This window comes from Carettochelys insculpta, chromosome 2 (assembly GCF_033958435.1).
Source record: "Carettochelys insculpta isolate YL-2023 chromosome 2, ASM3395843v1, whole genome shotgun sequence".
Taxonomy (NCBI): Eukaryota; Metazoa; Chordata; order Testudines; family Carettochelyidae; genus Carettochelys; species Carettochelys insculpta.
Genome location: NC_134138.1, coordinates 130,501,799 through 130,519,124, shown reverse-complemented (window position 1 = coordinate 130,519,124; position 17,326 = coordinate 130,501,799). Strand labels below are relative to the sequence as shown.

The following is a 17,326-nucleotide window of genomic DNA, read 5'->3' as shown; positions in this document are numbered from 1 at the left end:
AGGTAATGATTTAACAAACTCTGCTATGTTTTAACAGTGAAGAGGAGCAGAGACACAAACACTCTATGGGGCTGACCACAGGAATACATATGAAAACTGCTGCAAGGTACTTAGAGAAGAATTATTCTGTGTAATAAAATTCATGTAGGAGAAAATGACATGGCTTCAGCATGTACCCCAAAACTTAAAGAAATTGACAAATTATACAATAATATAGACTAAGTTGCGGGAGGGGGGTTCATTGCATGAGTCAAAGCTGAGAGGGCTGTCTGAAGAAGAAAATACATAGGATAGCGGAGAAAAATGGGGCTTGAAGAAATATTGGATTCAGACTATTAAATTCTTCAGAACTTTGACCTAAAAGCACTGTTCTAAAAACCTCTGTCAGGCAAAGAACTGCAGGAACAGATACTTAGCTTAGTGAGCTTTCAGAAGTGGCTCTAACCTTTTCAAAGATGTGTGACATAAAAAGTGACCTTCCAGAAAAACCTTATGCATCATCTTGTGAATGGGACCACCACAACTTTCTGACTGTGGAACTATTACAATGCAAATGAACTCTGTCTATTGTAGGGGTGAAAGCTAATCCTCATTGAAGGCAATGGCAGTTTGCCATTGACTTTCATGGGGTCTGGATTTTTCCCCTAGATGTTTTATAGCACCCATAACCCCAGTAAGACTTGCTGTGGATTTACATTGGGGTTACTGGGGGCAGAATTTTTCCCTAAATGCAGAGTTAAATGGACAATTTAAATGTAACCAGATCAGTTGTAGCATTCTGAGAAAACTTAAGCAATGTGTACACTCCCCCACCCCCACCCATATTGTTTTGAGGCTTTTCAAATTTTTATTTAAACTTAATTGCACTAGACAGTAATAGATTGCACAGTGAAACCAGATCATTCAACCCATGAGTCAAAACGAAAGGAGTGATGACACTCCGAAACAGTGCTCAGGAAATATGATATATACACAAATATTCTACATTTTTTCTCTGGATTTTATAACTTTTTTTTAAATGCCAGACAGCAATACACAACAAGTTTCTCTGTACTCATCTGTGCACTTTTTTGTTTAGCTTGGTTTAGACTATAAAACAATTTCCATAAAATCAGGTATAATAAAATTGAGTTGTTTTTGGGTAGATGGGGTTTTTTGCACATTTAAGCTTTAAGCTATAACTGTAAACAGAGGAGGAGAGGGGTAGTCAAACAGAAAAGATCGTATCAGACTCATTCTTTTCCTTGGCCTAGAGAGAAGATCATATCACAGCTAAGTGAAGTTAAATCTGTCAGAGATTTTTACAATAGTGTTAAATAGCAGCAGACAATGTGGCTGTTGCCTTTTACCCCTTTAGCTACTTCACTGAATGCTCAGTTTTCCATATTCAAGAACAAGTTGTAACTCACATGTAAAACTTGCTATTTATATGCTTCATTTTCTTTTTCATGGAAAATAATAGCCTGTGGAACTTCTTCCTACAATTGGTCCTAAAATACTTCACTGTTCTTGTATTTGCAAAGTTCAAGTGTTGTAAAATAAGACAAGGAACATCATTTTCAGGTTTTGTAAGAATGTAAAACAAAACCCCGTCTTGTACTTGCCTATCTTTTTCCTTGAATTCTACATGAAGTCAAGGAAGTTTTATACATCATGTGCATAAAGCATATTGATTAAAAAATACCATGCAGAAATACTAATATATGAAGTATACTGTGTGTGTGTTTTAAAATCTAACCTTTGCCTACTATGCTATCAGAAAGAGGAATATTGGCAAGTCTGTGTCCAGCGGCACCTGTCTTTCAAGAACCACAGAGATCCATTTTGCCTCATGGTTCCTCATCTTCTTGCTGTCCTTAACTTTTAGGTCTGGTTAGGCCTTTAGAAAGCAAAGCCCCATGACTGAAACGCTGTAAGCCCCTGGACTAGTAAAGTAAGGTTTTAGCCATACTACAGTTGAAAGTTATAGGTACAAGTCTAGTTTCAATGAAAGAGTTCAATTACATAAAAAAGCAGTGATTCAGTTTGAAGGTTTTGTTTTGTTTTGTTTTGTTTTTTTAAATATTCTTATTTTGTTGTAATTTCTTTTTTTTTTTCCATATTATGAGCTACTTGAAAAAAAATACAGGAAAAGTTTGATTGCAATACAATCTTTTAATCAGTAATAGTTTTTTCAAGTCATCATTAAGAACATTTCCATTCTGTGTTTCAAGCTTTTACTAGCAGTACATTTTAATCCCCAAATTTAGGTGTAATGTTATCATGATCCGTTTAAACTGTAATATTGTTTTTCATATCCATGTTATTTTGTGTCTTATCTACCAATTTTTAATAGCTGAGCAACTTAAAACATTGAAAGGAAGAAATAGTTTATATAATGCTATTTGTAATTAATCGTTATTGTATAATAGGATTTCAAGAAAGCATAATCTTTTTAAGGAAAGTAATTTAAAATCTTTTAACCTGAGTCAAAGTCAGAAAATTGCATCATAGATAGTAAATCTTTTTACAAACTAAGCACTAAAATACTTTTACTATGGTCTTGTTAATGCATGTGAACTTCTTGTCTTGTTTTTTTATCTTACACTCTTTAAGTGGATTACATATGCTAGCTTCAGTATTATGTTATATACCAGTCAGCTGCACTTACTGTAACTTTAAACTTTCTAACACAAATCTTCTCATCTGAAATTATTCCTCTCCAAAAATGTGTTTTTCTAATTCAAATATGTAGGTGCTCAGTTACTGATACCCAAAAAAGTAAGATTTGTTTTTCAGATCAATTAAAATTCAAAAGACTGCTCCCAAACCTTTAAAAAGCAGCATGTATGTAGCTTTCTTGCAAACTCATTTGCTGTGCAATGTGACAATAACATTCCTTGTCTTTTGACCTTTTTCCACAATAGGTAAAAAATACTCTAAATTGGGAAAAGTTTTGAAAGAATCTCTTGTTTAAATAGACTATGAATGTAATATTACTACTTTACACAATGTTTATAAAAGTGAAAGTGATTTTATTGGATACCTTTTTTATTATGACTTAACGTTAGAGGATACTAAAAATACAAAATTACTGGCTAACTTGGTTTAAGTGTTTAATACAGATTGCATTAGTATTGACTGAAAGAAAACTATACAGATTTTTTTATTTTAAGACGGTTTCTTATTTCTAGACATAATGCATGTTAAACTAAAACGAGAGGGCATACATTTTAATGCTTCCATTTGGATTTAGAACCTGGTCCAAAAATCAATGGGCGTCTTTCCTATTTCTGGACCAGATTTTGCATTGCTGTGCTCACGTGGGTTTTCCTTACTCAGTAAAATAATCCAATTACTCCAGTGGAGATTACCCAGATTGGTAAAGTTTTTAGAGAATTTTTGGCCCCAAACAGCTACTGCAATTTCCAAACACCATGATGGAATTCCAATGGTAAACGTTTAGAATAACTTAGGCAAATGAAATTATTTTGCTTGTCATTTTATTTTGTTGTGATCTGGTTGGTTAGTCCTTTCTGAGGAAGCCAACATTATTTTTAGCATACAGACTGAATTATTAAACATGCTGCGTGGAATGCTTTCAGCAGACCTGTTTGTTCCACATCCCTGTCTGCGGCACAGTACCTGAGGTGATTTTCCTCTGCTTCTGGAAGGGAACTCTATTTTTATGTAGGCCAGTCATGAAGAAGAATTTCCTAGGTTTGGCACTGGATGAGGCCAGTTTTTTAAAATTAATATGATCACAGGCGTGCAAGATGATGGTATCTCAAACACTTTCTGTACAACAGTACTCTTGGAGATTCTTTGCCCACGAGATCTTATGCTCCAAAATATGTGTTAATCTATAAGGTGCCACAAGACTTCTTCTTGTTCTCAAAGCTACAGACTAACATGGCTACCTCTCTGATACGCAATACTTACTTACCCCACCACTGGTCAGAAATGGATGCACTCGCATTTTTCAAATTGTAAAGATACTAAATCCTGCTGTTAGACCACTGAAGTCAAATATGAGAGCAGATTTTAGCCTCAGGGTCCCAATGCCTGTCTTCCACCCTCTGAGCATACAGAAGACAACTTGCTGTGAAACTGTATAGCTACCTTTTATATTCAAGTACAGAAAGCTGTTAATTGTGTTTTAGAGGCCATTTATATAACTAACATTTAATCTTGAAACAATAATACAATTTATCTTTCAGTTCCATTAGAGATGCAGTATGCCTTTGTGGCATTTTAAATAGGCTGGGATCATAAGGAGGTGGATGACTAACAAGTGTTTGGGTTCCTGTAATACTGTTTAAGGGTAGTTTGTTTATATTTTATATATTTTTTTTTCACACTCTTCATGCCACTCATAATAATGCAGGAAGGAAAGTTCTACCATTTATTCATGCAGTCTTTCCATGGTCACATGGTTTTTATTTGAAATAACATTTCAGTTGTCATGTTTGCTTTGTGATTTACTTCTGTTTAACCAAAAGGGAAAAAATGCAATAATTTGAAACAGCTCTCTCAGTAGCATGATCAGGACATATGACAACTTACTGTAAAGAGTTCACCTTTAAAGAGTTGATAAGATTTGATGTAAAGAAGAATTATCCCTACATTTTAAATGGGCTATGCAAGGTTTCTTGTATGTGCCTCCTGTTGATTCATAGGCCTGTGAGCTTCAAGTGAATTTGTACAATCAAAAATAAATATTTTGTCAGCATTTCTAAGTGTGGCCTATAAAGACTCTGATCTAGGCTAGAACTAGCAAGGAAAAATGTGTGGATGGAAGAAGAGTCTGTTACATGAGTGGTGCTAGCTAGACGGTTGTTGTCAGCAGTTTGTGTGCCCCTTGCCTTACCTTTCCACCAAAACTACAACCTGTTAATGGAGTCAGGCCCATGGTTTCTTTAGCCAGAAGGTTTTTGATCCAGCTTCATTCTTCTAAAGAGAAATTATACCTACTGGATGCCTCAAGGTGCATTAGTTAAGGAGCAATGCCCTGCACTGGCAAACCTTAAACTCTGCACCAGAGAACACAAGGAGTTCCTGCAATTTTTCTTTTTCTGTTCCTTCCCCCAGGATTTTCTTCAGGGAGACTGTACCAAAGCAAAAAAGAAACTGAACTGGAAACCCAAAGTCACTTTTGATGTAAGTTTTCTAACTGGAGTGTGTTATTCTGGCTGTGTTTGTGTAGTTGTGAAAAGGAAGGGGAACATATGGAGGAGAAGCATCTCTTAACTGGTGAATACAAGGAGAATTACAATTTCTGTAATGATGTCATGAAGGCTATTTAAACAGCCGTCTGTTTCTACTGGAAGATTAAATGCTGTAGTATTCATTTGATTAAATATTGTGGTGCTGAACCAGCCTTAAAAGCCAAGCCATGGCAGACTAAATCTTTAAAAAAAAACAAAAAAAACCAAGCAAACAGTATTCACATACAAACCGAGGTTTGTGTTCATAAAGCATGTAAGTTTCACGTCCCTGCTATTTTAATTTTGGATCCTTCAAGAGGGTATTTTCCTCATAAATTGTGGTATTTTTTAAATTACTGCTCAGTTGTCTCCGAATTTGACAGCCCCCTGGAGTTTGCTTTCCTGGACTTCTGTTTGCTGCTGTTAACATCAAAGTTAACTTTTTTCCTACAAGTAAAATAATAATTGAAATAAGACCAAAAAGCAGGGTTGGAGGAGGGGGTGGGGTGTTTTGAGTATTGCACTGTGGATGGGCAATTAAACTAAAAAACCAAGGCATCTGAGTCTTCCAAAAGGCAAGAATAGCTAGCACATGCTGTTCCTTCTTTCAGGAGTTGGTGAAAGAGATGGTGGAAGCTGATGTGGAACTCATGAGGAATAACCCCAATGCCTAAGCCTGCTTTTTGCCTCCATATGGTCTTTTCATCTCCTCTGGAGAAATCACTACCAGCAGTTTTTTGAGACTGCGGTCTGCATCTTAGTTGGATATAATCAACTGGAGAAGAATCATGATTGGTGTAAAATGCTGGGGGTAGGGTAGGGGTAATTTTATTTTAAGTATTTGTGTAAAAGCTTGATTTGATTCCCAGGCTTTTAATTTGCAAGTAAGAGAAGATCTCAAACACCATGGCTACTGCTTCTGTTTAACTTCCTGAAATTTGAGGTTTAGCTCTAGGATTGTTACCCCTCGTCATTTATCTGAAATATAATGGCTGGGATTTGACTGGTGGACTTTCCAATTAATTGCCTTTTGAAATTAAAACATCTTTCTACAAAGGACCTGATGTATATTTTAATGTTGTCTTCTCCAACTACAGATCAAAAACCCTTTGCAGCTCATTCCTCTGACTTTTACACTCCTTTTCCTCAGTCTTCCTTTTCTGTATATGTTTTGTTTTTATTTCCTGCTGCTTGCCTCCACCCCAATGTACCATTACCACCACTTGAACTCTTTGAATTTTGGATAACTGATATAACTTACAGTGAAATTGCCTTTGGCCCATGACAAATTAATTCCTGATTGCTCAATTGTCTTTTGAACCAGTCAGAAGTGATTGTAAGGCTTTAAACACACACACACACTCACTCCAGTTAGTTTGTGTATGTGAGAGACCTAAGAAATACAGTAAGCATATCTGTCCACCACCTTTAAGATCCAGTTTCTGTAGAACTGAGCCCTTCACACGCCATCCTGTTTCTGCTGACTATAATTAGCACTCACCCAGGGCTCCAACCATCTCGAAAGATGCCTTAAGAAATAAAAACTGAGTAAATAAATAAAATAGCAACTTCAAGGTAAGTAAATATTGTTGAAAGATTTGGTGCCAAGGCACCCAGGTTATCCAGAGGTCGTGGAGCCCATACAGTGTCCCTTTGTTTTAGGATCTTCCACGCAGCAATTACTCTTCCAAACTTTATGCCTCAAAAAATTAGCCAGGCTTCTGTCTAAGGCTGTACAGTTTAGAAACACACAAATGAGATCCTTTAGCCCCGTGTTTCTTGAACTCTGTTCCATGCAACACTGGTGCTCCATGAACAGCTTGCAAGTGTGCCGTGAGCATCTGATGCTTTTTTGATATCGTATACTGAAGAGATATATTTTCTGTTGTGAAAACTAGATACAATGTTACTTCTTCAGTCCTATGATACCTGGGTAAATTACTTGATTTTGTTGTGGCTGTATGGGTTGCTGGGGTTTTTTGTTTGTTTTTGGTCTGACAATTTTTTGAAAAAAATTTTCATAGGTGTTCCACATAAAATATATTGTTTGGTGTTCCATGATCTCAAAAAGTTTAAGAAGCACTGCTTTGGACACGCCCAAAATAATTGTAAGGGTGATAGGTTCTTTCTGACTGGCGGGGGGGTGTTTTAAAAAAAATCTGTGTAAAGTAAATAAAGCCTTAGGAGGATTCTGTAAGGGGGGGGTGGTTCCCGTGGTGGAGCACACTGGAACAGAGATCCAGCACCTTTTTAAAATTAGAACTCCAGAAAAATGTTCACTGCTGGTCCCGCAGCAGCGTGGGGACTGGGGAATGAAAACTGAACACCCTAAGCCCTATGCAGAGTCAGACTTGAGTTCCGGCACCATTTTTTTTCCCCTTAGGGAAAAAAAGCACCATGTAAAAAAAAAAAGTGAGGCACAATGAGATGTGTGGAGAGTACAGCACCAATGTGTACATTAGCCCCCGCAAAGGCTCCTGCTGCTTTACATGCACGAGCCGTTTTACGATGCAGGTATGGGTGGGGGCTGGCTCGGGCTGTTCACAGTTGGCGAGCGACGGGGCTGCAGGAGAGAGAAGGCCCTTTGTGTGCCTGAGAGAGAGGCAGGCCGTTGCCAGAGGTGCAATGGAAAAAGCGTGTGCGGCATGAGGAGGTGGTTTCAGTGTGCTGCAGAGCAGGCTTGGGGCCGGGCTGTGCCGAGCGGAGCGGGTGCTCAGAGGGCACCTCCTCGGGAACAGTGCAGCGTCTCAGGCGGGAGCGCCAGGACTGCTAATTGGAAGCAGATGCTTCCTTTCAGGCTGACCCTGCAGGACAGAGTGTAAGCACAAGCGAGCTGCACAGAGACACGCATCGCCCAGCGGCGCGCACGGCTGCACACAGGTGCACCGCCCGCCCTTCAGCGGCAGGCTCAGGCGGTTGGAAAGGCCGGGAGGGTGGTGCGGGGGCAGAGCACCACCGTTGGGCGCCCAGGCAGCCGTGGGAGCTACTCCAAACAAGCCCCAGGGGCAGAGCTGGCCGCGGGAGGCCTCTCTAGGGCCGGCAGAAATACAGCGGGGCGGCGTTCCTCTCCTAAAAGTCCCGCTGGGGAGCGTTGTTCCACCCAAGCGTCCCTCTTAAACCGGACGAGCCTGTTTGAAAGGGGGAAGCCGCTGACACGTGGGCGCTCCCTCACGCCGGCTGCTGACTGGGCGGGGGAGCCCGGCCCCTGCGCTTAGGTGTTTCGCCGCCTGAATTCCGTCCCCAGGGAGGGCCCGTCCCTCTGTCTTTTGGGTCCCACGTTGCCCGTCCAAGGGGAATAACGCTGCCCGGGGGCCGGACGCTTCCGAGCGGCGGGTTTGACCGTGTGCATCGCAAGCGGCGCGCATGGAGCGGGGGGGGTGCCTGGGGAACGCCGCGGAAAGCCGCCGTGCGCCCCCGGCTCGGCGTTGCTTTCCAATGGGTCGCGGGTGGCTGGGTCTTACCGCGTGTCGCTCGCAGGCGGTGAGCGGGGGAGCGGCGATACACGTGAGCGGCGGCGCCCCGGGTGTGCGAGGCCAGCCCGGCTCATGGGCCAGGCGCTGGGTCGGGGCAGCGCCGCGGTCGCCTTCGCACCGGCCATTGGGCTGCGCCGGCGGGGAAGGATCCGGCTAGTTCGGCGGCTCATCCCTAAGGGGCGTCAATTCCCGCGGCCCTGGGTCGCCAAGAGTCCGCCCTGAAGAGAGCGTGAGGCGAGGGCTGGGGGTCGCTCGAAGTCACCCCCGTAACAGCACCATCCCGGGGCTGCCTTGCAGGATCGGTGCCACCAACCAGGAGCGGGCGTGGAAACGTGGCACTTTCGGGGGGGGGGGTGTCTATAATTAAGGGCAGTTTAGAGAGAGCGATTTGAATAGCAGTTAAAATACCGATTAAAACGAACGGAGAGATTTTGCACAAGCTGCCAAGGTTTAGTCTCCCCCCCCCCCCATGTCCCGTCTTGATTTGCCTTTGGGGAAAGGGGACAGTGGCACATTCAGCAGGAAAATCTTTCTGCTCGGTTTCTAGTCGGCAGTGTTGTGGGACACAGTGTTGCCTTTGTTGGGCAGTGTGGTTATTATAAATGAGGAACACGGGGAAGTCTTTTTTTCCCCACCCGGGAAAAAATTTGACAGCTTCATACCCGTACTTCAGAAGCGCTTCCAGTCCCACGGGTTTTAATTTTGTAAGGGGTCAAACTGTCCCAGTAAGAATATATCACCCTTTTCATTTTAAATTACTACCTTACACCTTTTCCTGCTGCTAATCTACCACTCACTAACCTGTATTACTAAATTGCTAGTTTGGTTCACTGATGTAAAATAGCCAGTTTATACCTGCATGCTAATTATAGAAAGAAGTGTTGAGCACTGGTTTGACATCTAGCGCATCTTATGTACACAAATGAAGTTAAAAAAAAATTTCCCTGTTAGAGGGAGAGAGCGTCTGTATCATAGGGCTGCATGGTTCTGACCCACTGGCATTTTGAGATATAAATTGTGGGTAAACCCCTGGTTAGTTAAAAGGCAACAGTAATTGATTATAATTCATCATACTTATGATGAACCAGTCTGTGCTCCGCCAACACTTCCACTTGATTGAATGATTAGATGTAGCAGAAATAAAAGAGCAAACAGTTCAGAAAAGGCAGCTGCTCCAACCCCCCCGCCTCGGTCCCTGTCCTTTCCAAACCAATGAGCAGCGACTGGGGAACTCCCGCAGGGATGATGGGCCCGGTTCTGCATACCCACTAGACCGCCACGCCCTGGCAAGCTTACGGGAGCTTTGCCCGAATAAGGAATGCAGAAGCTGACCCCGAACGAGGACCGGCCGCTCTGTTTCTCAAACGCTCCGCAGGTCGGGCGGGAACTCAGCGCTGGACACTGCAGAGGCATGAACTGCGCTCAGCTGCCCCATGCCTTTCTCAGGCTAGGCTGAAGGCATCGGCCCCTCGCCTCACTGGATCTGTGTCACAGCATGTTGGGGGACATAGGTGACGCCGTGGGCGTACCAGCATATAACTGGATCAAGGTGTCTCCGATTTTTCCAATCGCCATGGGCCCAACATTAAAGAAATAAGAAGGTTCAAATTTTAAAGTGCGTAATGTGTGATACCGTCCGCGGGCTGGGTCAGAGCTTTCCTAATTTCTGCCACTACCTCCCCCAGAGCCGTAAATTGCGGGGTGAGGGCTCAGAATTCACGCACACCGGAGTGCAATGAACGTACGAACTATAACAAGGCTCTGGCGCTGTCGTCTGGGGTTGTAAAGTCCAGTGTATGAAAACAGAGGTTATTACCAGCTACTATAGCTCGGGGCCATTCCCGGCTCCTCTTTCTATTACCTGTCAGCGCAGTAATTCCGCCTCCAGCTGAAGGTGTGCAAAGGCTCGTGTCTTAATTAACGACCCGCAATACAGGGTCTCCACGTTGCACTGCCCAAGAGGACGAAAGTGCATTTTCCGAGTTGCTGCTGCGGGCTCCTTGCTCATTCAGGGTCCCCTCCCTCTCGGGTTCTCCTTATCGCTATTAAAAACAACAGCAAGAACAACTTTGAAAGCAACCTCCCCTTACCCCCCAACACACACACACACGAGTAGCCAACGAAACCTAACCGTGAGGCGCAAGCTCAGACTAACGTTGCCCGGCAGGCCCTTCTTGGGCCACATCAAAATGAGTGCAGCGGATAAAGGGCGAGGGCTCAGCACTAGAGAGCAAGACGCCCCTTTCAGCTCTGCAGAGGGCTCGGTCCGGGCCTGGGGGCCCCTCCCTCTGAGGAGGCAGAATCGGATCGTACACCCGCAAACGTCTCTGGCGGGTCCCTTTGTGTTAGTATTGTTCAGCGGGTGTTCCAAGGTTAGACGAGCCACAGCCGTGGGGCTGGGGGCTCCACTGATCGTCCTCGCTATAGATTGCATTGGTCACACAAGCTTCCCTGCATTGCGATCCCCAGAAAGCTAGCGCTCTGCAGCGGGTTTACCCGCTCCGCTCCACGCTAGGCGATACTGGGGCGGGGGGGCGCGCACACAATTCCCAGCCCTGTCCCGAAACTAATAAGTGATTAGAAACGATGCCGAAGGCAGCCGTGACTGAAGGGTGAGGCGGATTGATTTTTAGAGGGAGATTTTTTTATATTAACAGAGAATCGCGTGCCCCTTCCCTCGTGTTCCCGGGAAAATAACGTCTCGTGGGGCCTGGAGGGTTCGCTCTCCTGCTTTCGACTTGCCCCTTTTCTTGCGGGGCCTAGGAAAGGGGCGATTCCCCCCCCCCCCGCCCCCGGAAGCAGGGTGGCTTGTGGGGTCAGAGACATCGGGCACCGCAGGGACGCGTTCTTGCAGTCCCTGGCACCCTTCGGCAGCACCAGAGTCAGGAGACCGCTAGCAGAAGGGCTGAGCTTGTGCTGCCGCCCTGTGACCCCCATTCACCTCTGCTGTGTCATTGGCGGAGCACTGTCTCCAGACACAACAAACCCAGAAAGGCGCATTACAGCGGGCAAAGCCCCAACTATTTGTCTGGTGTAAGACAACCACCCGTCTCACAATTAATGGGGGCCAAAGGGCGGGGGGGGGGGGGGAAGGAGAAAGCTAGAGGGCCGGGGGCACTCGATAGAGCAAAATCTGCTTGCAAGCTCTCCAAGTCAATTGTGTCACCTTCCTTCGCTGGTTACTTGGGAGGTAGGCAGCCGCGGGGAGCCAGCTGTAGAGTTTTGCAATGCCTTCTTGTAAAAAAGCCATTTCCATTCTAGGGACAATGGTTTAAAGCTGTTGGTCGCCAGTATTTTAATAATTACATGTTATGAGAAAACTGTGGTCAGGGCTTGACTGAAAAATAGGGCGCTTGCTTTTTTTTCCTCTGCCGGTTGTCCTGGATTACAGCCTGCGTTACTACTTTTTTTATGTCTTCAGCTAGTAACACTCTGCAGAACCTGGGGTGGAGGGGAAGGGGGAAATGTCTCTCCGTTGCCCTGCAGTGGCAGGCCCGATTTCAAGTACCCAGCAGCAGCGCTAACGTCAAACCCTAAGCTCAATATAACAGTCGCACGGGGCAATCTTGCAAGCACCCGCATTGTTTAAACAATGCTCTGCTGCTTTCCACGACATCAGCGGTCTTTTCACATGAGCCTTCTACGGAAAACATTCTTCCTTATCTCAAAATACTTATTTAAAAAAAAAATCAGCCACTCTGGCTCTCAGAGATGTTCTGGCAACTAAATAAATTCCAAGAAGTGCGGGGAGGGGGAAAGACAGTTGTATTAAATCGAATGCTTGTGAGGTTTCCTAAGGATATGCATTTGTTTATGCGCTCTGTATAGTCACAGATGCTACGTGTAATCATGCCCTGGTCACAACAATCAGCGTAATCATTTGAATTTCTTTTCTACTAGAGGAAATGCAGCTATTTTAAAAGTTAATGGCTCTAGCTGTGCTGGTTTTCCTGCTTTCTCCCCAGAGGTGAAAGGGGGTGGGGGCAGGGATTCTGTCTTTTTTAAAATTTGTTGCTGAAATCAGTCTCAAGAAAGTTGAGCTGAACTCAGGGTAATATATTGAGCAGCCCCTTGACAGCTAAAGGTCAGGTGAAAGTCTCCAGCAGGTAAGTCCCGGGCCGGCCGCCTGCCCAGAGCTCGCTCCCTGCCTCACAAATTGTTCCCTTCTGCCCACCCAAGTCGACTCAAGCTGTGTTTATTTAGGGGGCAAAAAATTGCCGACCACCCAGTTCCCATCCAGCCAGCTCTGGCCTTTGCAGGCAGAAGTGGCTGAGAGGCACATTTGTTCTTCTGGCCAAAACTAGAGCCGGCAAGTTGCAAAAGAAAGAGCCTGGAGAAGACCAAGAATAACGGGCAGCATTTTCCTGCTGCTGTTCCCGCAGCTCTCGGAGATCAGACTGGTAGGAACCCCCGGCGCGAGCTGCCGCAGAAGGGGAGCCCAGCAGCTGGGGCCCTGCCTGCGCTGCTTTTTCTCTGCAGCGTTGCAGCCGAGCTGCTGCTCCAGGAAGCTTTAAACAGGCCTGCGGGCTGCCGGCCTGGAGCTCTGCCTTCCCCGCTTTCCGGCCGGAGGGAAAGGTGCCGGGGAGCTCGCCTGGCTGGCGGAGCCCGCTCATTTCTGCTGTCACTGTGACGCTTACTAAAGCGGCAGGAATGGCCGGGTGCTGTGTCTCGCTCTGGTAAGGCTGGGGATGAAGCTATAGCGAGGGACACCCACAGGCTTTACGTGGAGGGGCATCCGTGCCCCATCTCTCCCTCCACTTGGCATTCCGGCTGCCCTCCCGCTCCCATAAATATGCTCAATATGCTAGCAAATTTAAAGCCAGTCAGGGGAAAAAACAGTCAAGTAAACAAAATTACATGAACAAAATATAAATGCAAAACAGAAGGGCCCCTCCCAGCAGGCCCTAGAAGGTCGGGAACAGCATGCAACAAAGAACGAACGCTCGGCGCTGGGCTTTGTGTCTTCCGCAAGGGGGACACGGGCCATTGTCTTCAATTTTACACCCCGAATCGCCTTTCTAGGGGCTGTCATCTCAATCCTCCTTTTAAAACGAAAAGCAAACAAACAGAGCGAGATAGTCAGCTCCTTCATTAGGCCTCTGCTGATTTTTCATAGACTCTGCAGAACTCACAGGGTGACTGGTAACCTGCGGGGCTGTGTAATATGCGCTTCTAACCCTCACACCCCCCCAAAAAATATTTCAAGAAGTAGGGCCGAATCCTGCAGCCCGTTTACAGCGGCATAACACTGATGAAAGAGTCGGCCCAACAACGCCACCAACAAGCAAAACCTAGCACAGATCGCTCCTGCTCACCCCAGCCGGGTCAAAATACTAATATTCAGAAAACAAAAATGATGAGGGGTGGCTCTTTTTTTTTAACCAGACAAAAACAGAGCAGCGTCTCCAGCGGCAAGTCAAGAGAGCTGAGCACGCACGTGATGATTTGTGTAGCTGTCTGGCTTGGCCCGTGGGCCATTTTAATACAAAAAAAAAAAACCCAACTTTCTCCTTATACCAAATTATTGAACTGCCCCGATCCAGACTTCTGCCCCCACAAATCGTCAGGGTTTGGCTAGTGAGAATTTATCCCCCCCCCCGCCCCCAAGTGATGGCAAACAGCCGGTTCAGATGCTTTGAACACAGCTGGGCTAGGTAGCTGCAAACTCCGCCAGCGCTTTCCTCCACGCGGAATCCTGCGCCAGGAATCACTCGAGTACAGCTGACAAAAGCTGGCCCCGAGGTGAGACCACCCCACGTCCTTGGTGGGATTTAAAACTCGCAGGCCTGCTGAGCCCCCGCTGATTTAGCTAGTGCTTGATTGAATTGGATCCCCCCAGCCCTCATTAGCTCTCCCCCCTCCTCCTCTGGTGTGTTGTGAAATGGTGACAACCTCTCCCTTGACCTCCGTCTCCCTCGCTGTCTTTCCATCCCCCTGAAAAATGATGCCGCGGCACTGACTGGATTTTATTCCTTCCTGACCTGGCCGGCTTTTATGGCACGAGACCCCATCAATCGCGACCTAACGCGACGTTTGTTTATTACTTGGGAAAGAGGAGAATGGCTTTATGAGCCCAGATCATAATTAAAGCCGGAGGGAGGAAATCCATCCCACCCCCGCGCTACCTTCGCGCATGTTTGCCAGCGCAGGAACAAGCTCCTGCCTGGCCCCGCTCCCAGGGGCCGGGGCGTTCGGGCTGCAGAGCGCCGGAGGAAGATTCTCGGGTAGTACCTCAAATGCTGCTGCGCTGGTACATCTCTTACTCCAGCCACGAAAAACGTGCGCGACCGCAGCGTACAGGTACTTGTTAACGCACAGAAAGCTTTGGGCGCAGGGTTCTCTCGCCCGCCTTGACAAATCCACCTCCTAGTTCCGACACACTTGTGCTTCAAACACCTACCAGGAACGCAGGTAATATTAAGTCCGCCCACTTACATGAGCAAAGAGCCCGGGTTTAAAAGGGGCTGAAGAGAACCAAATGAACCTTAAAAGTTTGCGGGGGGGGGGCACGAACCAGCTAAACTAGGGGGCGAGTTTTAAATGAGAAGTCCCGCCTTGTAAAGAAAAAAAAAATCAGTGAAATGTAGCTAAACCTGGAGGGCATTTTCTGACCTAATACACTAATTGGAGCAAGTATTTCTAAAGGTCATGTAAGAACGCTCTCGTTCTTTCTATATGCATGCACTCCTACATTACCCGCAGCCACACCAGAACAGATTCAATATTTAAGGCACGGATATTGAGTCTGGTGTGGTCTGGAGAAGTGGATCTGTCCCAGCAAAGCTCAGTGCCTAATAAATTGCTTGGTTAGTCTTTAAAGTGCTGCCGGACTGCTTTTTTGTTTTGATAGTATATAGACTAGCACAACTATCTCTCTCAAAACAAAAAGCAGTCAAGTAGCACTTTAGAGACCAGCAAAATAATTTATTAGGTGAGCTTTCGTTGGTCTGAAGAAGTGGGTCTGTCCCTCCAAAGCTCACCTAATAACCCATTTTGCTAGTCTTTAAAGTGCTACTTGACTGCTTTTTGTTTTGATAGTGTACAAACTAGCACGGCTTCCTCTCTGTTAGTATAGTACACGCATTGTCTTAATCAGCACCTAACTAGCATTCAGGTGTATGCACTCAATCACCAGTCCGGAACCATACCCTTTGTCTGTATCCTAACACCAAGTGCCTGGTTACATTAAATATATTTGCCACAAAAGGAGCCCGTGTCAGAATGTGTAACTCGAAACACAGACTCACAACAGATAATGGAAGGCTCGAGTTGGCTTTCCATAAACAGAACGTTCACTTAATTCAGCCTTGGCAATTTTGGGTGGCGGGGCAGGGGAAAGAACAAAGGAAAAGAAACCGTTGTTGGAACTAGGATGATCTGAAGACGACAAACCACTAGGGTTACTAATAACATGCAAGATTATGACGTAGAAGCCCACATGGGGGGGAAAAATAAGCTCAAGCTTCCTTTGAAGCATTTTTCCCCCCTGAACTTCGTGCGTATTCAAAGCCTTGATATGCTTTGGAGGGCATTTTTGTTCAGCACGCAATAGATTTAACACTTACATACTGACTTCACTTTAGTTTGATTCTTACTTGGCGTGAGTGGGGAATAGAAATACGTCCAACAAGGCTTTCTCAGTTCTTTAACTGCGCCGTTTTTCTATGCGGAAAACATAACACTATCACCAACTTTTCTACGATAAAAGAAAGGGCAACATCTAGGAAAGGAGCACTCTCCCTTTCTGCGTAATGCAATTTAAAAATTTACTTTGGCTTAGGTTAACTGTTGAATTAGGAAACTCAAATTTAATCAGCTACAATAAATCATCCTCCTCTAGGGTCAAAAACAAGAACTTTTATCCCCAGAGAGAAAAATAAGTAGTTAAGTGTTTCAAACGTAGTTTTAAAATACTGACACAAACATTGAGCTAACGATTTACCTAACCAGCCCCACTGTAGTTAGAGCAGATACCCGGTGACGTATATCAGTGCAGAATATGGCCCACTCTGAAGGCTACAACTACAGATGCAAGGAGTTTATAGATGAATCTTTCATCTGTTTCATTGGATCCAGTTCCTTGCAAATTCCTTACAGGGTTTTTGATACTCATCTTTACTTTAGCTGGTGTCAGGCCGATCGCTACTGGGTGGTTCTCTTGTATTATAAAAGCATATGGTTTGCTTGTCCTCTTTCTCCCAGGGAGAGAGGAGGGAAACGTTTTGAGGGTTGAGTGAACGTCCAGGGCGATAGCTCGCTCTGAGCAGAGCTCTCTCCCTAAGCTGCTGGAAGTTTACCTCCCTAAGGCGAAAATGTTGCCTAGAAGGAGAGAAATGCAGCAAACTGCGCAGAAGACTCCCTGTCAACATGTGCCAGAGACCAAACGCTTTCCGAACAAAGACCCCCACTAGCCTCCCAGGCTTTACCAGCAGCAACCGATCCCAGGCCGAAGAGCGCCTTTTTTTTGTACTCCCCCGCCCCCACGGTGAAAGGTAGGTGGGAAATCCTATCCCAGCAGCTGATCAACAGCAGGAGAGCACCTATCAGCCCACCGCGCCGTCTGCGGAGGCAGCCTTTGCCAGTTTGCTGAGTCACTGTCTCCCACGGAGACTGGGAGCATCCACTAACATTTACACTGCCATTTGCTGCGCGTTTGTAAGTGTAGCT

The 17,326-nt window shown here is 45.5% G+C and overlaps 1 protein-coding gene across 1 annotated transcript in view; it reads left to right on the top strand.

The window, feature by feature from the left end:
* Positions 1-8,906, top strand: part of GMDS (GDP-mannose 4,6-dehydratase) — a 582,288-nt gene extending 573,382 nt beyond the window's left edge. The window contains exons 10-11 of the mRNA XM_074987762.1: positions 5,071-5,139; positions 5,798-8,906. Coding sequence (XP_074843863.1) covers positions 5,071-5,139; positions 5,798-5,860 — 132 coding nt within the window. The 3' untranslated portion in view covers positions 5,861-8,906. The remainder of the gene's footprint in view (positions 1-5,070; positions 5,140-5,797) is intronic.
* Positions 8,907-17,326: the final 8,420 nt, after the last annotated feature.